Below are 24,388 nucleotides of genomic sequence, written 5' to 3'. Positions count from 1 at the left end.
CATGCATTTTCTAATCAAGTGAACGTAGATACAAATGGATACATTGTTTACTGTCCCTGTATGGGTGAGTATTTATTTAAATTGTAAATAGAAAATAGAACTTCACTGTCTCAGAAAAATTCAGGATCCTTCCGCATGCAGTTTAGATCTTTATTGTGTTTTTGTATAGAAAAATACTTGAGGAATTTTAATTCATTAATAGTTAATAAGAGGTTAAGATTATAACAATTATTATAGTCATGAGTGATTACTGAATGTAGTATCACTCCGCGTACTGTTAATTATCTGATTATTATTTTTTGGTCATTAGGACGATTTGGAAATCAAGCAGATCATTTTCTCGGTGCTCTGGGCTTTGCCAAGGCCCTCAACCGAACATTTGTTATTCCTCCATGGGTGGAGTACAGGACTGGAGAAGCTGCTTCTGTAAGATTTGCCCGACATTACTGCTTATCTCACCCTGCAAGTGAATGAAAAACGTTATTTTTTCAGAGGCAAGTCCCTTACGATTCGTATTTCAACGTAACAGAATTGGAAAAATGTCACAAAGTGATTTTAATGGAGAAATTCATGGAGGAGTTGGCACCTTCAGTGTGGCCAGCCTCTGAGAGGATTTGTAAGAATATCCATTAAAATTCATCATATAATTTAGGTATCCAATTCCAGAATCTTGTTCGTTTCTTTGTCAACACGAATGAGAATTAATCTGGGAAATTTTGGAAATTAATTATTGCGAGTTAACGTGTTCTGTATTTCTAGCATTTTGCTATTCACCACGAGGCAACAAAGAATCTTGTAATGCCAAGGAAGGCAGCCCTTTTGGGCCCTTCTGGAATAGATTCACCGTCGACTTCACAGGTTCAGAGTTCTATGGACCATTCCATTACGACGTCTATAACACTGATATCGCGAGTCAGTGGAAGAGAAAATATCCCCCGACTTCCTGGCCAGTATTGGCTTTTACTGGGGCTCCAGCAAGCTTTCCAGTGCAACTGGAGAATAAATATCTACAGAAATGCGTAATCTGGAGCGATGAAATGCAGAGAAAAGCGAGGAAATTTATTAAAGACAATTTGCCAAAAGGTGCCTTCATTGGGATTCATCTCAGGAATGGAATTGACTGGGTAATAGTAATACCAATACAATAATCTGATTTGAATTCAATAAGATATTGATATTTAAACTTGAAAAAAATTTCAGGTGCGGGCGTGTGAATTTATCTCGACAACTCCGAATTTATTCGCTGCCCCCCAGTGTTTGGGGTACCGAAATGAGAGGGGGAAAGCGACTCAGGGGATGTGTCTACCTTCCCTCGATATTATTCTTAAGCACATAAAACGTGTTATCAGGAATGGAAAAAATATAAAATCAATCTTCGTTGCATCCGACAGTAATTACATGATCGAGGAGCTCTCGAAAGCTCTATCGAGAATGGAGGTGAGAATTCATTCAGTACAACGTACAAAATTAAATCGTAATCACTCTATTTTTTTTTTCATTCAGATAAGTGTGCATAGACAGCCTGATCCAGTGTCTCCACACCTCGATTTAGCAATTCTTGGTAGAGCTAACTATTTCATAGGTAACTGTATTTCATCGTACAGTGCATTCGTCGCGAGAGAACGAGAAGTCAAAGGATATCCAACATTCTTCTGGGGATTCCCTCCAGAGAGATCAGCCACATCAATTCCACGAGAGGAATTGTAGATTCTACATTTTTACTTTAATTTACAGTTTTTATATACAGGTTGACGTTCCAATAGAATTAAACGTGAAGACCCTCCTGGCTTCACTTGGAATTATTTACATTCTAAATTTGAATATTCAATAAAAAATGAATATTCAAGAATTATATATATATCATACATATCATATGATACTTTATTCTTCTTTCCCAGACAGCCAAACCTGTTTTTTTTTATTCCTCATCTAAAAAAACAACTTGTTTAAAACAGCGAATATTTCGACGTCAACGAGAGTTGACCCAATTTTTATATTTGCAAATTAACGCTGAGATGTATGAAATAATTTATTACAAAAAGGTTTGAAAAAATAATACGACGTGATAATACAGTTTGCCATTTTATCAATAGCTCCTGCATTATCAATTTCTCCACCATTTTGAAATAAGAGAGACATGAAAATAGAAAAAGAGGGAAGTGAGAGGGCGTTGGGCACTTGGGCCTGCGCCAATCTCACTCCGTGGAGTCCCATGTAAGCGTTTGTTCGTTGGTCCCACATATATCATTTTTATTCATCAATAACATGACATTTTAGTTCCATAACACTGACTGCCACCTGATATCATTACGTGCGACAATCATAACGGATTAACATAATAATCAACGAGCAAAACCCACAGTGAGGGAAATTGAACTGAAATTCTGAACTCTCGGTACTGAGTACAACGACACTCCTGGGTCGTTGACCATCAACGTGCTACATCAAATCATACCAGCCGAATAATAACAATAACACTGGTTCACTGGGAGATCATAAGAACGGAGATAGCTGAGGGTTTTTACTCACGAGTGCACGTTCAAAAGATCCAGCAGTTTATTCTCGCAGCGACGCAGCTGTTCAGGTACGAATTCCAAGATTATCATCAAACTTTCATCAATTGTCTTGGATTTTCTTTCACTGTAGCTACCCTGGCATTCGCAATCACTACTCACTGCACTCACTGCAATCACTGCAATCACTGCAATCATCACCCACAGTCACTTGAATATCCATAAACATTCGTAATTCGTGTAAAATTAATTCCTCGGTGACATGACTACTATGACATGATCCTTGAGATTATTAACGCGCCAATTAATTAACTAGATAGAGATGGAGGTATCATGGTAGTAGCGAATACTCAATTGAATTTGTATCCTAGGATTGTGCCAAAAAGAAATAATTCGAGGTTGAGAAATGGAGGGAGCCCTCACGGAATTCGAGGAGAGTGTGAAATTCGATGTGGACGATCCAGATTTTCTACCGACTACCCTCCTTAAATCAACAAGGACGCAAGCTGCTTTAGACCTTTCCACTCCCGGAATCACTGTCTCCATGACGAAACGTGAGCACTGGACTGATTTCTCTGTTTCTATTTTTTAAATTATTCCTTTACTTCATAATTTTCTATTTCGGGGTTTTCACTCGATTTGACACCCATAGCTTTTCATTACTCACGCGGACTGCCACTCACTCGCCAACGCTAGCCCGACACCTCGTGTATCTTATAACATCGTTTTATTGTTTTACTCCAGGGTTTTGTAACTGCCATTTTAGTGTTAATACATGCCATGTTAACACAATTATTTTCAGAATCGCATCTGTGTTTTTTTTTCGTTAAGAAAATTCACGCATTTATTCATTAAAACTTATTGGTTTATTCAATTAAATTCAAATTAATTCGTAATCACTGAATATTTACTGTCATTGGTTTTTGATAATTAGTCTACAATTAACCGTAAATCGGTGTTATAAATTGAGAATTTTGATAATTTGCAACCACTTAATCAGGTCTTGGTTTTATGTTCTACCCCACAATCGAAAATGAAAACTAGTGATTTTCCGTTCCCCAATTTTCGGGGGGATTTATGATTGAGTCGTGAGAAGATACGATTTATTATAATTCACTGCAAGAATATCTCGAGCGTATGACTCGTTATCTTCCAATTCTCCTCGCACATTATTGGATGACATTCAAGAATACATGACTCTGGCGTTCGTATGTCCCCGTGATATCAGTGAACTCGTAATCATCCGACGTCTACCTGAGTATTTTAACACCATCATTATAATATTGTCATTACAATTATTACAAGACCTTCTCTTTTCAATACACGACTCCGTCATTTATTTAATTTTAACTCGAAGGTCTGCCCCTAAAAGAAGGGCCTTCGTCTTTTGTGTAGGTCCACGTGGTGAATTGCTTAACTCACGAAGTCTAATTCACTGGTTATTTCCTTTGACCTGTGATAACGGTTCTGAGAAAATATTTCCAACAGATTACGTTACCATTAATTAAAAACCGATGAGAGTGGCATAAATCGTTATGTCAACATTAATATTCGCGCTGGATACAACAATGAATAGCACTATTTATTGTTATTCGTCATGAATTTGGGGCATTAATCATTGTTCTATTTGATTTCTCATTTGTTGACACGTGACTGTCCTCGGAGGTAATCGCGATCGTGTAATCTGAGGCGAGAGTGAAACAAACAATACCACAGACACAATTAAATCCAAAACATATCAGCTTCGTTCTACGAGGAAGTCCTCTCAACACGTGGGTGTGCTATCGTCTGACCTAGACGTCTGCAGAAACAATCATCACAGGAGTTTTCAGTTGATCAGTCGGATTTCCAAGGGAATGCCGAGGTTTTTTTTTTTATTTTCCTCCGCATCTCGAGGAATAATCTGGGTTGCTGGGTCAGAATCGTCATTTCGTCCACAACGAAAATACATTTCACTTCTGTTGTAACATTCCTCTGATTCAGCGTAAACATCGGTCATGCCTCCAGAATCGAGTTGCTAAATCACCTTACAGTGTGGAGGTCATCCTTATTTTTTTTCCTTTTGGACTGTTGACTTCCCTGTTGAGCCTCAGAGAATAATATTGATACGTGTGAGAAAAAAAAAAGGAATGACGCAAAATTTTCCCAGCAAAACGTGCCGATAGGGGTTATCATACCCCCAACGACTAGCGTCGATGACATTTGCCCTCTGTACGTCAGGAATTCTCAATGATTACTAAACATTCACTGGTTCAATCATTACACATTGGAAATTCGATTGATGGGTAGTGATAAATATTATTTTGATACTGAGACTCATCTGGGTTTTACCATTCCCTGAAATATTAATCCTGAAAATTCCAATGGCAATCCACCAAAACTTCTTGGCTGTCTCATCACAATCGGATTCTAAAGTATGCGATGACGCAAATCGATATGGATTTTAATATATGCGCAGATCGATAAGTGAATTGCATATATCCTTGTCAAACAATTCAGGGAATCCCGGATTGTTCGGAGAATCTTGTGAATGGAAATTCATTTTTTCCTCTGCTTTATTCGAGAAGTTCACCTATACAAATACTGAGTTCTCCGTGTTTCTGTTCTCTGTATGGTTTGCACGAATGATAAACGTGACAGGTTGATGACCTTGGACTATATCAGATGGATTCAGGGAGAATGATTGGTGTTTCGAGAGTAAAGAGCTCATCTCTATCAGCACGTGTTGTAAAACATATTACTTCGGAATATTCCGTGGGTTAAGGAAGGATTTTTTTTCTTTCAGTTGAACGAAAAATTTATTTCCTTTATCTTAATAAATATATTATTAATTCCGAAAAAAGTGGACATTTTCGTGAGATAGGTGACAAGTCTATTATGCACAGCATCATTTCAACACTCTCAAATAAAAATTGTAATTATTTAATTGAATTTGCTTTGTGAAATATAGATATGACCCGTGAGGGACGTCAATGAGGAATAACTTATTAATTAATTTCTGCCAAGACTGCATTGATTGATTTTTCTTCGAACTGAAAAAAAGTTGACACGTTCTACTGCTATCAGCAAAAAAAAATTATATAATTTTCCTTGAGCATGATAAAACTGGATTAACTAGATTAAACCTTAAGTCTGACAAATGATCATTGCTTGATTAGTGATAGATAACGGGGAGTTATTGATTAATTAATTTGACTAAACAGTAACTAATCAGCGATGGCATTCCAATTTTTCTGTCAGTAATCATGACAGCTTGGGATTAATAGCATCAGTTAATGAGCAGTGATGATCGTTATCCGCACAATTTTCTTTGGCAAGGGGTCTTCTAATGGCTCCACTTGTACCAGCAATTTTGAGACGCTGATTGAGCCAGTGTATGTGTCACAAGCTGTTACTTCATGATACAGCAATGAGTGTATGTACACTCAGTGTTGGGTGATTGAATAAAGCTGGTTTATCGAGTCATGTGAACGCCGCGTGACATTTCTCGAAAAAATTAACTAAATCCACGTGCTTCCTCCATTCCTGGAATTTATTCTCCTTAGATATCCTCGGGTATCGCAGAATCCCAGAGGGATAACGATTTATTGTACGCATATTTTGCCGAGTTAAATGACAACTGCAAAGATTCGGATATATTATTCAAGATTCATATTTTTAACGGAATTTATTGCTAATTCGGGAGAGCTGGTCACCGGTCAATTGTTAACATTTTATATAATAATTGTGTATGGTATAAATAATGAGGGGGGTGAGGAAATTTTATTATTTATTGCTGGGGATGGTATGATATATTATTCGATAATTTACTCGCTAGCTGATTCGAAATGTTACCTTTTAGCTAGTCATACATTTCAATTGCACGTTATCGAATGTATTAGAATGAATTGGCAGTAGTAATGGCTTTAGAAAATAGCGGTATCATTTTCCGAAGACGAGGGAATTTTCCAATGACCCTCGTAAGGTCTCAACCTCTATTTTTTTTTTTCCAGATTGTATCGAGCGGAGGGAAACGTTTTCACTTTTATTTTATTTTCCTTTTATTTTGCGAGGCATAACCTTCGCCACTTTTGCACTTGGGTAGACATGTCGGTGTGACCTTTGAATCGCGAGACCCAACTAAAGGTCACTGCGATTCAATTATAGACGTTTAATTAACCCCAGAAAATTAATTAATCCGTTGTCCTTCTGGGGCATTGTCTAACTCCAAGTTTTGAGTGGTTCATGTACTTTTAATCGGTGTAATTGAATATATACGGAAGTTTTGTGTCTCGGTTTCAACTCTTATCTTTTGAGAGAATGTCGCGACCCTGAGACTTTTGCAACAGCCATTCGTTGAAGGATGACTGGTGGATGGCAGCCACTCTTTTTATTTCGCGTTTCTTATTTATTATTATGTTGTCTTTTTTTTCAAAAATAGAACATCTCAAGGTAACAACTGTTTGCACGATCTTTGCAAAATGTCTGTGTGATTTCATACGCGGAACGTGTGTTCATTGAGTTGACGGAAGTGTCGTTGTGAAATTCTGGTGATAATAAATAGAATTTTTATCAAAAAAAAATTCTTACGATCGCGTGCTGCATCTTATCTTGAGCTTATTTTTCATTCATTCGGAATTGCTCCGTTTCTGATTTATGACGTATTGATGAACTTCCTTTTTTCACTGAAAATGGGGAGAGAATAATTTTTCTGGTCATTCTCCACAAATTGCGCAATTTATTTTTTTTTTCGTACAGTTTCAATCCACTAAAATCAAGAAATTAACTCTTTAACTGTGAAAATATTTATTGTATCATATCAGTAATTGTTGTTACATCCGATTATTCCAGGATAAATCCGAAAACAAAATGCAAAGATAAATAAAAATGTCGATCTTTGAGGCATTCACAAGTGAATTGACGCAGTTTCCTTCACAGAGATCCATGATTTAATCCACAACTCGTCTGGAAAATAATAGTTTTTCCGGGTTTGAGACTGGAGGACTTTTTCCTGGAGTTTGGCGCAGAGTTTCGAGGTGAAACGCATAAATTTTCGACTGACGAGTAATCGGTGGGAGGACAAGCTCAGGGATTCTCCGGAAAATTCATTTAAATGCGCATGTCTTCCAAGAATTAATTTTCCAGCAATTTCTCACTTGGCGATGTTCGATCCGAGTCTTTGGTTGCCTGTCTATTTTCTTTGCTCCCTTGTTCAACGAAATTCCCTTTTCGTCGTGGCTAAAAAGGTTTTACGACATGCTGCGGAGGTTGTTGCCTGTGCCACACAAGCACTGAAGAATGCAACCAGTACAGACTAGCAAAAACTAGTGCGGTTTCGTTTTTCTTGCTAGACGCATTAATAGTTTGCCAACGCGTTCATGTGAAATTCCTCGTTGGTTCAATCAAGCGTTGGAACAATTCTCTAGAGGAATTATTTCCGATATCTTCCCATTTTCATTTTTTTTCAACTGATTATTGAAAAACGGTTGATAAAATTCACGTAAAAAAATACATTATTTTGAAGTTTCATTATTATTCGGTGCCTCGTGAGGTTTTGTCTACGTTTCATCACGTTAAAGTAGATAAATGTTAACGCACGACTATGGAAATTGGCAATTAATGATAAAACCTCAAAATGGTATTTTTTTTTACATTAGTCTGACGCAGGATTTCCCAGAAAATGGCAAAAATGAAAAATGAAAAGATATCGGTAATAACTTCTTCAGAATATTCTACACCCTCTCCGCGAAATTTCACGTTTTTTTTTTTCATTTATCTCGCAAACTCACGATGGGATTGACGTGAAAAAATATCACGTTTTAGCGTTTTGTCATTATTTATTGACTCATGAAGTTTCAAGGTACCGCGAGTATTTTGCGGCGTTTTCCCAAACATTTAAAAACAATCACACCGTTATATTTTGCCAGGAAAATTTTGAAAACCTGAATTTTGGCGAAAGGATGTCGAATATTCTTAGAGATAAAATGGGGATTCTGGTGATTAATCCTGTACAATCGTTCGATAATTTTCAGCTTCTCATTGTGACTTATTACAATCCATAATATATTTGCAATGTATTATGGAATTGGCTCTATTTGATCTGAACCTTCAGTCTTTATCTCTCCGACGAGATAACATTTCCACTTGACTATAAAACTTGACACATGTTTCACGAAGACGGGGGCGTCCAAAGGGAAATCCCATAATACAGCCCACACATTAATTTAAGCGGATGGAATTACCGCCTGGCGACTCGGCAATGTTTTATCTAGAATTCAATGATATTCTTTTTTCTCTGATTTGCCTGTGATGTGAAAACGGATTGTGGACACCACGGGACAGTATCACGAGCCCCTGCCTGATTGTCATTAAGCACACGTGTAATTCCTCGATTATGATTCCACCAAAATTCCATAATCGCTGACACTTAACCGGAAAAAAAATTGCAAAATGAAAAAAACGGTCACTCGTCCAGTTAATGCCAGATGCAGCCTTCCAGGTCCATTCCGGGGATCCAACCATTCAATTTTGTCCATAATTAATTAATTTCTCAAATACTTGCCGCTACTCCAAAGAGTCTTCAACGATGAGAACAAATTTCCCTTTCCCCTTGGCAAAGCAATGAAAATGACAAAAGGTTGAATGAAATCCCTTCTCCCATAAATTTTTTAATCCACTCAACAGTTGTGATTAAAACTCAACGAGTGGATTAAAAAAATAAAATTTCCTTGCCCTTGATTTCCTCCGGTTCTTCCTATTCAGCAAATTTTGTGTTATCAGAGATTAACAGAGGTGTCAGCAGCAGAAAGACCGCGATGAACATCGACGATAATGAATGACGAAGAACAATAAAAAAATGATATGGATGAACGTCATCGCCTAGAGACCGGAGGACTCAGTGCCCTTTTATTCACAAGTGAGTGAGCAGATTGATGTAGACAACGAGCATCAGCGTTATTTACAGTAATAGAAGACAGTGTGACGTATGATGGAGAATAGCACCTTTGTGGTGCTTGGTGAGCCTGTGCATCACCTCCACCTTCCTCTAATCGACGTACATCGACACTCCAATGTCTGGCTTCCCCTGTCCCCTTCCAGTCGCCACCAACCCCACCCTGTGGCGCACGTTTATAAAACCCCAATGCTCCGCCAACACTGGCTCAGTCTCATTTCACCCATCTCCGTGGTATTGTTGCGAGCTCTAGGTATCCTAAGAGTCCTTCACCACTAAAATCAAACAATCAAGTTCGTATAAACAAAAGGTGCACCAGTGGCTTTTTTTTTGGTGATCCCATTGCAATTCCGGATCAATAACTTCTTCAATTCAACTGAGGATCTCCTCTGGGATTGATTTCAGTAAGTTTCTCGGTGTAATGTCTATATGTGAATTCTTTCACTTGAGTCTTGATATCGGGGATGAGCTTTCACTGACCCTTTTTCACTCGTTAACTGCATGACACTAGAAAGTGCCAATGGGATGAGTTATAGCTGGAAAATGTGGGGATTTAAACGGAGATTTTAATGTGCTGTCGTGCAAACTTGGAGATAGTCAGGGAAACGGGTTAAATGGGCGGTCTGAAGGGAGTTGGTACTTGTGGAGGAATCAATACTGTAACAGCACTGGATATTGGCAAGGGGGTTACAGCCAACAGTGTTCGGGTGGGTTCGGGATCAACCCCCAAGTCCATAGAATTTCTTCTATAAATTTCACAAGTTTTATTCATTTTTTAATGCGTGGTGCCACGAGCAAATGATCGATCGACTGAATTATCTTTTTTCGGTATTAATGGAATGCGAATTTCCGTCGTTTTACGGGTGATGTCGGGGGATTAAACCCAGGATTCAATTTATATTTAATAGTTGGACATCTATTGGCGGGAATTATCGGAAATTACAAAGTTAAATAAAGATTGGACGTTTGGATCATGAATAATGACTTGAACGAGGTCACTTGTCTCCTCATGACTAGCTGACTCGCAGGTTCCGTTACATTTATCATGCAGTTCTTGGGTACATAGTTTTTTAGATACGTCTGGAGATGGTTAACGTTGACTGAGCCATTATTTTATCATTGAATTATGCAACTACAGTTCCTGTCGAGATAGATTCCTACCGAGCGATAAATCATACATTCTATCTTATATAAAAGCCTCGTAATCTCGGTTGGATTTTTGCATGAGTGGTCGGTGGAATTGATTATTTTTTCAGTATCAGTAATATCTCATTTGGAGTGGCACTTAGATCACGTGGTATCGATGCACAAAATGTAAACACTAACTAGATTATTCGATTGTAAACATGCGTCAATAAAGCGGAATAAATTGCGCGATCAATGCCTTCAATTCGGATGAAAAAGGCAGAGGGAGAGGCGTATTGACCTCATTTCGATGGTTCTTCGGGTCCCCCAGGTCACTCAATTGTCACTGCACTTTATTTATTGATGCAATCACTTTGCATTTGCGTTTCTTATACTTTTACAATTTCCATTAGTTCTCATTAGCATTTCATTCTATTTATTTGTATTTAAAATAATAAATGTGTGGACCCTCCGATTTTTCGAGGGCTGTTGCTGCACCCTGGGCTTGTCTATTTTCAAGCATGAGAAACGTAAATTGATAAATAAATAAAAAAATATAGTCTGAGAGATATATTCAGGTGGAAAACTGGGCAGCGAGTGTTAGGACGATTGCCAAAGATCTAGACATCGTCGCGACTGTCTAATTTCAGGTTGCAATCCTTTTAATACACATTGTACCCGAGATTGTACGGTTTTGGGGATTTATCTATTAATATGCTCACGATACTCTCACGTGATCGTTTAAACTTTATTCCTCTGGTGGAACAGCGCATGCCAGAACTATTTCATTATCTATTTTTCAAAGGTTCAACCTAGTGAACCGGGAAATCGATATCTAGGGTGTGACGTGATTGTAACGTCATCAACCCTTTGGATCTAGGGCGGTCAGAGACGTCGTGACGTCGTTATTAATCCGTTCTTCATATTGGGAATCCCCGATTTACGTAAACGGGAGCATTGATCGGTGAAAAAAATACCAGTTTCAAATTAATTCCATCGCTAATTAATTTATAAAGTTGTGGACTGCATGTTAAGGGTCAGTGCTTCATAATTAATTTACGATTTAGTTGATGCGTCACTGAATGAGCTAATGAACTGTAACTTCGACATTTTTTTTTTTTCAACGGTCACTGGTCTAATGACTGGGTGACGATGTGTGGCCCTCGGTCAATTGGCTCGCATTTGACCACTTATTTTTATCGATCTGTTCATTTGTCATTATAATTAACACGAGGTTATTATCGATAATTACGAAAATATCATTAGATGAGGGTTTTTAGGGGATATCTTGGGATCTATGGGAGACAGCTGAATTTCTTAGAGACCTTTTTTGTAGGTCTGGGCTCGATCTGGAAAAAAGCTTCTGACGAATATTTCGATATCTCCGTTATTTCTTGAGATATTCGTCGAAAACTGGACTCGAAAATTTAATCCTTCTGTCCAACTAATTTATCTTCGAAGTCAATTTAATTGGGAGTCAGTGCATATGAATATTTGCGTTTGAAATGTCGGGGGTTTGAGATTCTAGGTTGGTAAATTCATTTGGCAGGAGTAATTATTTTTTTTTTTAGTTTAATTTTGTCGTGAATAAATCAAATCGGGTTGGCTAGTCTTGCGTCATGAAACATTATTCTGTAGTTATGAGTGCTTGATCGATTGACATTCAGTGCCTTGAATTGTTACCCACTGCTGCATTCCAAGGCTTACCTTAATCGCATTCATTTTTTTCCCTTCGTATCTCGTTTCGTATCAAACGAAAACTTTGCGTGATCTCATGCAAATGAGGAGTAAAATTGAAATAATGGAGACTGAATTTCGCTCAGCCTTGTCACTCTCTCTTCAACAAAATCGAAGGGCATGACTACTTTTTTCTTCAATTTCATTATTTCTCACTAAAATATCTACGATTATTCACCGCTATTTGCGCAATAAAAACTTGAGTTTGTAAATAAAATTCATTGTCAATGAATTTATGAAATTTTTTTGTTTGCAATTAGAGATAATTGAGAGGAAAATAAAAATTATGAATATTTCTCTATCCTCCTCGATTTTGAAGATGTTTTGGAAAGAATCACTGGAAATTCCTGTCAATTTTCATTTCCAATTCAATTTTTCGGCTAATTAGGGAATCTGAGGAAAGAGAAGGGATAATAATTCAATTGAAAGGGCATCACTAATTATCGAGCAAGGACATATCCCGGAGACCTTGCCCTATTCCATTTTTCGTTTTCAAAACGTACTACATGTACGGCGCAGTTTTAAATCGTCAAGGCCCTCGCAATTGCGCAAGTAATGAGAAAAAAGTAAAATAAAATACAAGTCTATTTCGTTAAACTTGTGCATTCACTTTCTTCTCGGAGAAAGCGAAAGTGCGAGCACAAGGCCGAAAGAGATAGGCTGAGACATTCAAAATAATGGGCCTCAAGTTTAAAATAATAAATGGTATTTTCTTCTTGTGTTTCAGTTGAAGTATCGAATCAAGTTGGAAGTATGTCTGTAACATCAGTTCAAACTACCACGGAGAGTCTCTCCCGTCACGGGTAAGATAATTACTAATTCTAAATTGATGATCAATTTGCCTTGTTATCCGAAAAACCTAATTACATAATCTACCGACATATTGATTACCTATTTATATCATCAGAGCCTCTACGGAAATTTTTTAATTTTTATCATTAAAAATTCCAATTTTTTCGTAAACTAATGACTGACATCAATACGAACTCTCAATTAAATAAAAAAATATTATAACTCATTTATAATTTTTTTTCTATTTCATGTTTCTATCGTAAAATAGATATTGAAATGTATTGAAGGATTGATTATTTAGCTTCTTTTAGAGACGATTGTTTAGAATTTATCACCAGATTTGGAAGCCATTCTTTTTTTAGACTCAATATGCTATAATAATCCTCATAAATGCGTCTCATATCGACAGCTCACGTCTCGCATCTATATATAAATCGTCTAAACGCGGAAATTCATTCTCCACGTGTTACAGCATCCGCGTGCGTCATCTCCTCGGATGACTGAATTTTTCTCGTCTTGGGCTTTTGCTTTGACGAAATTCTGCGCATTCCAATCGACTACTAAAAAATACAAATACCTCGATCCACAGATGTGATTTTTGCATTAATTATCAATAACAATTAGCCGCGAAAATAAATATGACATGAAAATACAGTGCACTCTATTGTCTCACCATTTTAATTCCACTGCAATGCACGTAGTTAGAAAAAATGGTTTTTCAAAAATCATGCATCCTCATGTATATTCCTGAATAGTTATTTTTTTTCTAGTCAATCCGATAAATTACCGGAATATCATGTGCGAGTGCATGCACATTGATACCTCGAGCACTCGTTATGTCTTTTCATTATCATAGGCACGAGCCAAAGGCATGATCGTGTCTGGTGCAGGTTCAAGGATAAAATTATCATTTATCATTTCCAACTTGCCTGTGCGATTATTTGGAGACTACGTTTCACGCGATTCGACAGTATAGCACGAATTCTCAGTAATGTTATGTAAGATGAAGCTATTCATCGATTTTTTTTATTAAAAAAACGAGAGAGAGAATGTCGGGCTCGAATGTTAATTACTCATGCGCTTCCCCTTTCCATTACATTGCCACAATTTTTTTTTCTTTGCTAATTAAGAATTTCCCCGCCTTCGATAAATTTTCCAGGTGCACATTGTTGGAAAATTCTTGAAATTAATGGGTTTTCGGAGTTTTCCCGAGGTAATTAATTGAAAAACACTGTTTTTTATTGATTTTTGTTTAATTTCAAGGAGTTCTTGTCTATATTTTCTCATTTTTCAAGTTGTATAATGATTTTTTAATGACATCAGGCGTTTCGGTGACAGTTGAGAGCAATGGAAATTTCGGAGGTTGAGATCTGAAAAATTGATAATGAATTTTTTATTTGATTTGATGTTTTAGGAGCAACATTTCCCTGTCGCGCCACAGTCTCACTGGAAGTGTGGACGATGGACTCCAAGACTCTCATCCCCAGTATCAAGACACTATCCTCACCATCGAGGAACTTCGGGCTCAATTAAACTCCTGCTTTACGTAAGTCCCTGTCATTTGCACAAGACAATTATTCGGAAATTTGTTACAATACGAAGAGGATTGATATGCCCTGCTTATGGTTGTCACAACTCCAAGTAATTGCGCAATACAAAATAACTCGGCTCGGCATTCCAGCGCCAATGAAATCCGGTATGATCCGGAGCAAGGTGATTTCGTGCCAGTTATTGCCAAGCTCAATCGAGGGAAAAATACTATTGTTCGAAGAAAAACGTCACGATAAATTTTCCATTATCTCCGAAACTACAGGAGATAGCGGAATATTCGTAATAAACTTTTTTTAAGCTCCGAATGAGCTGCACAAAAAAGGTTATTACAGAAATCTCACTATCTCCCTTAATTTCAATGATAAATCCGAGAAACTCATCGAATAGTCAACTTATCTCGTTTTACGATTTGCTCATTCAATTCTTATGAATACTAAAGAACTTATTGTTATGACTGGAAAATGAATTTATTACATTGTCTCATTATCCAGTAATTAATGATTGTTTAAATTAGTATTAATTTTAGGTATTATCTTATGGATATTATTGCAGATGTGGTGTTTCGTGGAGCGAAGAGCACGTGTCTCTTGACTGCAGTGAATGCGGTGGTTATTCACTCCAGCGACCGTGTCCGCTATGTGATGGCCGGTGTCACACCTCCTGGAAGCGTGACCTCACCATGGTAAGAATAAATCACTGATAAAGCCAAATTTTGACTGATCCCATCATTCCCAAATGGAATTCCAACATTTGTCATCGCTATTGATAATTATTGTCACCGATTTCCGAGAATGACCATAAATTTCCATATCTTTGATTTAAAAAATGAAAGTTTACTGGTTTATTTAATTAATTCAAAATTAATTAAAAATTAATTAACCACGTATGAACTTTCACGAAAAGTCAAAAGCTCTTTTTCAAAAGTTTTTCTATTAAAAGTTTCAAGTTTTCGAGTGATATCTCTGAATCTAAAGGAGATAGCAGTATTTGTGTGGGAACTTTTTTGCAGCTCTCTTTCCGCTCTGTGGAAGAGGTCCTGAGGAAAAATTCGATATCTCTCTTAGATACCGAGGTATAAAAATCGAATTAGGAACACATTGTCGTCATAAATACGGAGGTCACTGTGTAACGCGTTCTGATAAGTTCAAGGGATTGTGATGGAGAAGTAGAGAGTGGATAAATTTGTCCCATCAAAAGGCTATTAAGATAATCATGAAAATCAACAAGAACGTCATTGTCAAAGGTTTTTATCATAAAAAGACAGTGGAAAATTAACTGGAAAGGTGCGGGTAAAAACACTGGGGATAGATTCCGAGAATAGATTACATCGTTTGTCTCGATACCAAATAAAAATACAACGGGAAATGAATGATTAATATTATATTGTACTGACGTGATAATTTGAAAAAATTGAATTTACAGTCCCATGCGAGTGGCAAGGCACGATGGATTGGCGAGTGTGGGCTGAGTTGTGGTCCATCACTTGACGAGAGTTTGGTTCCAGCACTGGAGAAATTACGCGCCACGTCGTGAATTTCTGATGGTGAACGGCGGGGTCTTGAGGAGCTTAGACACGCTAGAAACAAGCACAAGACTTAAAAGCAAAATCGCCATCCATTATCGTGTCACAATTTCATTGACATTTAAAATAAAACTCGTCTACGTATATGTGGGACTTTTAAGAGTGAATGGTATGTGCGGCTATAATGTAACCAACGAGAGCTGAGACCTTTCTTTTACTCTCATTTTATTCGTATGAAAGCAAAAAAGAAGGAAAATTAGAAGAAATAATTGGCCCGTTGCGCATCTCGCAACCACGTAGGTCCATCATAACAAAAGGTGGTTTTTGCCTGTGCACAAAACATTATAAAAATGCAAACGAATGCGCAATAGGTTTAGAAAAATTAATGAATTCTCACTGAGACGTGAATTCCTCACTAATTCGACGTGATTCGGCAAAATATTGACGTTACCAAGGAGTATCCATCGAATGAACGTGAAACACTCGTCAGCTGACGTATTTGGTTGTAATGCAAATCGTCGGCAGTCGTCATGTTTCTCAACATCTGCGTTTTAAAATCATTGTAATGCTGGGATGAGGGGATCCAACACGAGATCATGTCGTTTCAAGAATTCACGATTTGCGAATATGAATACTCGTTAACGAAAGAATTGGCATCTGGATGATAAAATGTAGCCAATTCTAGTTTAATTGTTATTGTCGAAATTTCATGGTAATCATTCAATATGCATTTGACTGACTGGAATTAGACTAATGAATAATTCGATATACTTACGAAAAGCTCACCTCGTCGATTAATGTCTGTTTTTGTATGCCAGGAATTTAATAATTCAAGTAAGAATATATGAATATCATAATCACGATTATTCATTTTCATTAAGTTGAAGTATCTGTAATCATTAAGTTAATTTTCTTTTCTAAAGTATTAAAACTTAAATTGTGAGGTTTTGATTATTAGTGTGCTTTGGCAAGAACTTATCTTTCGTTGTACCTTCGTTTTAATAATCCATTCACTTTTGTAAAATTATTATTTATGACGTATTAAACGATAAATCAAATACATTGGATTGCTCCATTAATTTCATCTGTACTATTTCAATCAATTGATTTGTTTCTCCTCATTACTTCGCTAATTGATTTCCGTAGAGCACAAGTAGTTTGAGAATTCTTAATATTCTATTTCTCGTGTTGTAATATTTGAATAACATGGGAAGTCCTGGAAATGATTACAACAATAAAGTCTGACTATGAAAGTTGTATCAATCTCATTTATTGACAAACCAACTCGTTTATAATATTTACACAGCCTTCTGGGCCTTGGCTTGATTTCTCCAATAAGTTCGAAAGTCAATCTGAATTTAGCATCTTCCCATGATTAATTTTCGAAATAAAATCAGTCAGCTCGAACTTGTGCTCATTATTATTTTAATCCATGATTCAGGGCTAAAAAAACACTCTCTAGTGTAGCAGTAACGGTTACAACAGCGTAGTAGGACTATCATCTGTATAAATATCTCGAGACAAATATTTTCCCAAAATACTGAGAAATCATAAACTCTCAATCAATGGTTTCTATTTATATTAATATCTCTCCTCGTTCTCCTTTTGAATCTGAATAACTTAATGATCTTAGCTACGTTGTTGTTAAGTACAAGAAAGAGACAGAGAATCCCTTAATACTCTCTTACGAATACTAAGAAATATTTTATGAGATCGATAGCTTGACTAATCTCGGGCATCATTTGTCTCATAATGCATCAAGTGTATTCACTAACTTGAGAAAAACAGAAAAAAATTCGGGATAAATGTAGACAAAGAATTTTTATCAGAGAGACTGACTATTTCTCCGTAAACAAAAGTGGTGTTTTAGTGAGAGTGGGACCATGCGTTTGGTATTTTACACCCTGTGGTGTTTTTGTTTTATCTACAGTGAAAATAGGAACTCTCAGACTATTTTCATAATTTAATACGAACGAATAGCCGGAGGAACTGTCGCACACTCCTGAGCATCGAGTGTACTGTCTATCACCGGTCTGTAATTGATCATGACTTTATCATTGGTCATCGTCGTGAGGGTGTGCTTTCTCCAGTGTTGATCATCAGGTTTGGGTTGCTGGCCAGCAAGTGGCTTGCTGTAATCTAACTCATCGACCCTGTTTTTGAAATCTTCTCTGGCATGTGCGCCACGACTCTCCTTTCTATTTTCAGCTGCATATATCGTCTGCATGGCATTGAGCATTAAATTCTGAAGTTCAAGAGTCTCGATCAGATCGGAATTCCACACGAGAGATCTATCAGTGATTTTAATATCTTTCTGCTTATTGAATAGATCGGACATTTTGCGACATCCTTCCTGGAGGGTTGCCTCCTCTCGAAACACAGCTGCATGTGTCTGCATTGTTTTCTGCATACTCAGTCTTAATTCAGCTGTCGAAATAGAACCATTCGAGTGTCTGACTTTGTCGAGATTCGCCACAGAGGCTTCACCAGCGTGTGTACTCAGATTACCAATTTTCTCTCCTGGTTTGTTCTCTCCAGCAATGGTCTTGGCACAAGCACGTCCAAATACCACGAGATCCAGAAGAGAATTAGCACCTAGACGATTAGCGCCATGAACAGAGGCACTTGCAGCCTCACCACAGGCATACAGTCCCCTGACAACTGCATCCTCTCCATTCTTACACGTCAGAACTTGTCCCTTGTAATTCGTTGGAACACCTCCCATATTGTAGTGGACGGTGGGTAGAACTGGGATAGGCTCTCTAGTCACATCTACACCAGCAAAAATCATGGCAGTTTCAGATATTCCTGGGAGCCTAGCTGCTAGCTGCTCTGGGGGCAAATGGTGGAGTTGAAGATAAATGTGATCCTTCTCAGGGCCAACTCCACGACCCTCTCGTATCTCAATGGTCATCGATCTGGAGACAACATCTCGAGAGGCGAGATCCTTTGCCACCGGTGCATAACGCTCCATAAAACGCTCACCCTCGCTGTTCACCAGGTATCCACCCTCTCCACGGCTACCCTCAGTGATTAAACATCCTGCACCGTAAATGCCTGTTGGGTGGAACTGAACGAATTCCAAGTCCTGATTTGGCAGACCTGCTCGCGTCACCATTGCTGTACCATCGCCTGTGCACGTGTGGGCGGATGTGCAGGAGAAATAGGCACGACCATAACCACCAGTTGCCAGGACTGTATTCTTGGATTTGAATCGGTGGATTGAACCGTCCTCCAGGCACAGTGCTATCACCCCCCGGCACTCACCCTCTTCCATCAGCAGATCCAGGGCGAAGTACTCCACAAAGTAATTGCAGTCGTAGCTCAGGGACTGGCCGTACAGCGTGTGCAGCAGTGAGTGACCTGTTCTGTCTGCCACGCAGCAGCATCTGTGAGCCTGACCTCCTTTACCGAATTTCAGGGACTGACCACCGAAGGCACGTTGATAGATTTTTCCTAAGAAAATTCCAAATCGAAGATTTAATACATTCCTGTTAATTGTGTCTTAATAATTTCGTCCGGTTGGCGGTTTATTACTCATTTCGGTAGGGAAGGTCATTGTAACAATTTAATTCTCTTTGTATTTTGGTTGCTTGGTAACAGCTTTGTTGTTTATTTTTCTCGCTCTTAATAGCTTCTGGATGAAAATTTTTGTAGTTTCAAATTTTTAAAGAAAATGTGAAGGGGTTGGATTAATTAGTTAAAAATCTTTTTGGGAATAATTATTTCAAGTCTGGAGGGACATGGAGTTGGAGAACGAGAGAAATTCCACAAGATCGAGATCCAATTCTCGCTCCAGTGATGATTCTGCTCGTGATTCAGTGAAAACTTCGTCGTCAGTATCGAATGTTACTATATTCAATTCACCTGGGGCTGTCAATAAAACCACCTGGAAGAGTGCGAATGCCTTTTTGAATTACGTTCAGGATTTCCGGCAGGTATTCGCATGGGAAATGTACCTCATTAGTCGATTCAGTTAAAGTCACAGATCATGAAATTTTCCCATCTAATTAGAATTTACGCGAGGCTAAGGAAATCATGCAACCGTCGAATGTTATTCGTCTGGCTGGACAGCAATGGCGAGCCATGCCGGAGGATGAAAAAAAAGTGTACATTGACGGTGCGTTGGCAATTAAAAGGAGTAAATCGAAGAATACTACAGAGGGGAGGGTGAATCGCAAGAGGGTGAGAGCAAAATCGAAAACTAGGAAGCAAAAATCTACGTCGTCGCTGCACGCTTCTGTCAAAAAGGTACAGATTAAGTACAGAGGAAGAAATAAAAATTTTCATATCTGATATCATTGTCAATTACGCCGGAACGTTTAGTCAGTACAACTGCCCCTCAATATGTCAATAATTTTTCAATATTTTAAATTAAAAAATGACGTTATGACCGGCGCCTCGAAGATAATCCACAATGTCACAGACAGAATGACGAATTTAATCCATAGAAATCCCCAGGCAGTACTTCGTATGGTGTGAAAAATACATTTAAAATACATTTCTTAACGTACGCAAAAGTAATCCCCAGCCCGTACAAGAAAATCACTACAATCAACTAAACTTAGGGATATTCTTTCAAAAGAGATTAAGGGCAACAATATTTTGCCAGTGTAATACATCCGCGCAGTAAAGAAATACTATCATAATCCTTTAATTTGTAATATTAAAAAAAATATAATTATATCGTAATATCTCGACTTGTCACATTTTTCGGGCTAATATTTTCGCAAAGTAATTTATTCACATGATAATATTTTTTTGAATATTTTGAGGGATAATATCATTATGGAATAATTAGAGCGATCACTAAACCTGTCAATATAATTAACCAATTTTTAGAAGGCGAGAAGGAAGAATTAGAGAAGTAGAAAATGGACTCTGGATTGTAAAAATTGCAGAAATTGATTGTAATTACCGTCTGAGGTACGACTGAACGGCATTCCGCAATTCTCAAGCTCGATGACAGCCTTGGGTGCCTCCCTGGTCATATAATGAATGGCGTCCTGATCTCCAAGCCAGTCTGACCCCTTGACCGTATCATACATGTGCCATTGCCAATTGTCCTCCTCCATATTACCCAATGCAGCATTGATACCGCCTTGTGCAGCAACAGTGTGAGATCTCGTGGGGAATAGTTTAGTGATGACAGCCGTTTTAAAGCCCTCAGCAACAAGACCATACGCTGCACGCAGCCCAGCACCACCAGCTCCAACGACAACAGCATCATACGTATGATCAACAACTGGATACTGCTTTGAAATTCCCTCGGAGACACTTGCAAATTTTCCATCGGGGGTGTAGTGAAATTTACGATTCGTGGCTACAGATATTCCCAATTTATTCTGCAATCAATAATACACTTAATGATTATTTCCTTTACCTCCGGCATCTTTTTAATTTCTCTATTTAATTAAGATGTCGATAGTGATGGTAAATTACAGATGAACTCCTGGGTAATGAATATGCACCATCCTGATTAGCGTCTCAAGTGTTTCATTTACCTTATCTTATCGCTCAAACAATCCTCGCTCTGCTCTCATTGAGGAAAATAAAATATTATAGCGAGTCAATGTGGAATGAATGAATACCTATTGACGATATGCTTATACCTATGAGTCAACCTTGTTTTATGTCTTATGTATACAATCCGCTGGACATTCAGGAAATTTTTTTTTCCCTGGTATTCACTTGCTTGTCCTTTACCTCTTCTCCCTACTTGTGATTTGTACAATTTGAAAAAAAAGAGGAAATGAAAGACAATGGACGTAACCGCTGCACGGCAATCCGAGTGTTTTCTCGGATGTGCAATTAGATGCCGACATAGAATGAATTAGATAACACTGTCTAACATGTGATCAATAACGCGGAGATCGTGACAGCCATGAATTTTTAGAATTCCCTCCTAGCGAGGATAACACAATTTCACGCAATTGCTAAATAAAAATAGAGAAGTCCAAACAGAGGGGTGGGACAACCCCTCTAGAGCCGGAAAGGTACTCATTCGTTATTTCTACCGATTCTCCAGAATTTATTCCAATAATGCACCCCAAAAATGAAAACGATGAAAACTTACATAACAGTTAAAAATAATTAAATTTTCTTGAGATATGTAATCAGGACAAGTCAAATAATTCTGTACCTTGGTGAAAAACCTTAATTATGTAATCTCATACGAAAATGCGGATTAATGTATAAATAGTTCTGGTCTTACCACTGTTCGAGTGGGTTGTCTTGCAAGTAGACACGATATCTTGAGTATTCCACTCATCCTGGTATGTTTGGCGTTGGACAATAACAAGCACCTCGATTGTTAATTTGGAGACAGCACCGGACTCAACAGACTGTCGGCTTCTTTGGAGACTAACCCTATTCTCTGATACTTTGAGATGCTTTCATATGAGATATATCCACGTTTTCACTCGCGCACTTCTCGCACGGCAGAGCGAGTGGACAAGGTAGCGATCGTTGACTACTGGCTAACTGTTGCTGCAGTGGTGCCAATATTCCAGTATTTGAATTTTTTACACAAACACGCGGGTCTCCCAACAACCGTCGGAATGCTTCTCGTGAAATCCACAACAAATCTCGCTAAATCGCCGGTGCATACATTTTTTTTTCATTTCCAGTGAGTAAAAAACAGTGAAAATTAGCTATTTTTTAATATCTAATTATAATTTTGGATGTTCATTATGTGTTGATGAGTGTTGATGAGTGTGATGAGTGGGACGATGACCTGAAGGACTTGAAGTCACTCCCTGGGGACATGACCTTCGTCGGCGTGGGGTGATGTTGACATGTTTTTTTTATTTAAATTGATGTCATTATCATATTCAAATTGATGTCATTATCAGTGGATTGAATGACGAATCGATAGTTTCAAAAAAAATATATTTATTCAATTGTTTAAGACGTAATGAATTTCGGGTAAACACATCGTTTAAGCCAATTAGAATTTTGACCCCATCCGTTGATGTGCCTTGTCATTATTATTATCATTAGCGAGTATTTATTGATTTATTTACATTTTTTTATTTTTGGAGAATTCCAGTCGACAGTTCATCCATCGACTAACTGCTAAATCCTCAATTTATTTATTTACGTTTTGTTTAAATATTTAAAAACGTAAAAAAATTGAGAGGAACATTTCTTCATGGGCGTCCATTTTGCCCCAGCATCCCTTCTATATACTTAATATATTTAGTAAATAGGAACGGATAACTTTTCCATAGTACGATACAATGAAAATCCTCAGAATTTGAAAATTTATTGTTTTCTTTAATTAACAATCTTACTTGTGTAAATAATGTCAGATTCTCTCCTCTAATTAACGCGTGATAATCCCCATAATTGAGTGATAAGGATATCGAGACGGCGGCTCTCCCGGGTCACCCCAGATTCGATTTGTATTGACTTGTTGGTTATCAACTCTTCATGATGATAATTGATTCGGCGAATCGTTTAAACCGGAGAATTAATACGCGCGGATAGCTGGGGGCACGTGTTTCGCTTCTTCTTCGTCGAGGGTTGTGTCAATAACCGGACGATAGGAAATGCACATCTACGATTTAAATAAATAAATAATATTTGATATAATATTTTTATATCTTTTATAAATTTAATATTTAAATTCATTCAGTTCGTGGATTTCAATTGAATGAATTTTTTTTGTAATACCGAGCCATCGTCCAGGGCCCAAGTCAGGGTGTGCTTTCTCCAGTGCTCCATCAGGGGCCGTCTGACCTGTTCCTCAATCGGTTTCTTGTAATCGTATTCATCAATTCGATCCGGATAATCGTCTCTTGCGTGCGCTCCTCTCGATTCTTTTCGATTCTCAGCTGCAAACACTGTGTGCATATTGTACAGCATCATATTCTGCAGTTCTAATGCCTCTACCAATTCGGTGTTCCAAATCAGGGACTCGTCCTGGACCTGAAAGCAAATTAGTTTCATCGGTACATCGTTACTACTCTAGTGATTCTTCAATTATTGATCATTATTTATGCATTGGACTGATTAAAATCCGTGTTATTTCTTTATTTTTTTTTTATTGAACTGAATAATTAAATGGAGATCAATAAAATCGTACGTTAATATCCGGCAAGACACACGTATAAAGTCTCGTCATCTCTCTGCATCCCCTCTGGAGTATCGAGCAAGTCCTAAAAACCGCGCAAAACTGTTGCATCGTCCTCTGCATTTCGTCCCGCAAATCGG

The 24,388-nt window shown here is 37.8% G+C and overlaps 5 protein-coding genes across 5 annotated transcripts in view; 3 read left to right on the top strand and 2 right to left on the bottom strand.

The window, feature by feature from the left end:
* O-fut1 (O-fucosyltransferase 1) lies at positions 1-1,852 on the top strand (the record flags this gene model as incomplete). Its single annotated transcript, XM_011315821.1, is given in 6 exon segments — positions 1-64; positions 311-426; positions 493-616; positions 760-1,124; positions 1,201-1,437; positions 1,504-1,852. Coding segments are annotated over 6 exon segments (1,110 nt in total), but the record flags the coding sequence as incomplete, so codon positions are not given.
* Positions 1,853-2,195: 343 nt separating this feature from the next.
* Positions 2,196-17,250, top strand: Pino (Pinocchio). The gene is made up of 6 exons (XM_011315822.1): positions 2,196-2,584; positions 2,885-3,067; positions 13,034-13,109; positions 14,513-14,644; positions 15,202-15,331; positions 16,072-17,250. Exons 2-6 carry the CDS (start codon positions 2,920-2,922, stop codon positions 16,180-16,182), a joined length of 597 nt encoding a protein of 198 aa, XP_011314124.1. The 5' UTR covers positions 2,196-2,584; positions 2,885-2,919; the 3' UTR covers positions 16,183-17,250.
* Positions 17,251-17,419: 169 nt separating this feature from the next.
* SdhA (succinate dehydrogenase, subunit A (flavoprotein)) lies at positions 17,420-22,644 on the bottom strand. The gene is made up of 3 exons (XM_011315824.1): positions 22,386-22,644; positions 21,090-21,516; positions 17,420-19,627 (listed from the first exon to the last, which is right to left on the bottom strand). The coding sequence occupies exons 1-3, from the start codon at positions 22,440-22,442 to the stop codon at positions 18,135-18,137; spliced, it is 1,977 nt and encodes a 658-aa protein (XP_011314126.1). The 5' UTR covers positions 22,443-22,644; the 3' UTR covers positions 17,420-18,134.
* Positions 19,671-21,098, top strand: LOC105273402 (uncharacterized). Its single transcript, XM_011315823.1, has 3 exons — positions 19,671-20,109; positions 20,186-20,422; positions 21,014-21,098. Exons 1-3 carry the CDS (start codon positions 19,915-19,917, stop codon positions 21,032-21,034), a joined length of 453 nt encoding a protein of 150 aa, XP_011314125.1. The 5' UTR covers positions 19,671-19,914; the 3' UTR covers positions 21,035-21,098.
* A 471-nt stretch (positions 22,645-23,115) lies between the features above and the next one.
* The window catches only part of LOC105273399 (succinate dehydrogenase [ubiquinone] flavoprotein subunit, mitochondrial), a gene marked incomplete in the record, with an annotated part of 4,104 nt that continues 2,831 nt past the window's right edge, over positions 23,116-24,388 (bottom strand). Inside the window, 3 exon segments of the mRNA XM_011315820.1 lie at positions 23,116-23,732; positions 23,849-24,103; positions 24,261-24,388. Coding sequence (XP_011314122.1) covers positions 23,646-23,732; positions 23,849-24,103; positions 24,261-24,388 — 470 coding nt within the window.

The sequence above is a fragment of the Fopius arisanus genome, unplaced genomic scaffold (genome assembly GCF_000806365.1).
Source record: "Fopius arisanus strain USDA-PBARC FA_bdor unplaced genomic scaffold, ASM80636v1 scaffold00005, whole genome shotgun sequence".
Taxonomy (NCBI): Eukaryota; Metazoa; Arthropoda; class Insecta; order Hymenoptera; family Braconidae; genus Fopius; species Fopius arisanus.
The sequence above is the reverse complement of the archived record's forward strand: the minus strand, read 5'-3'. Positions and strand labels throughout refer to the sequence as shown.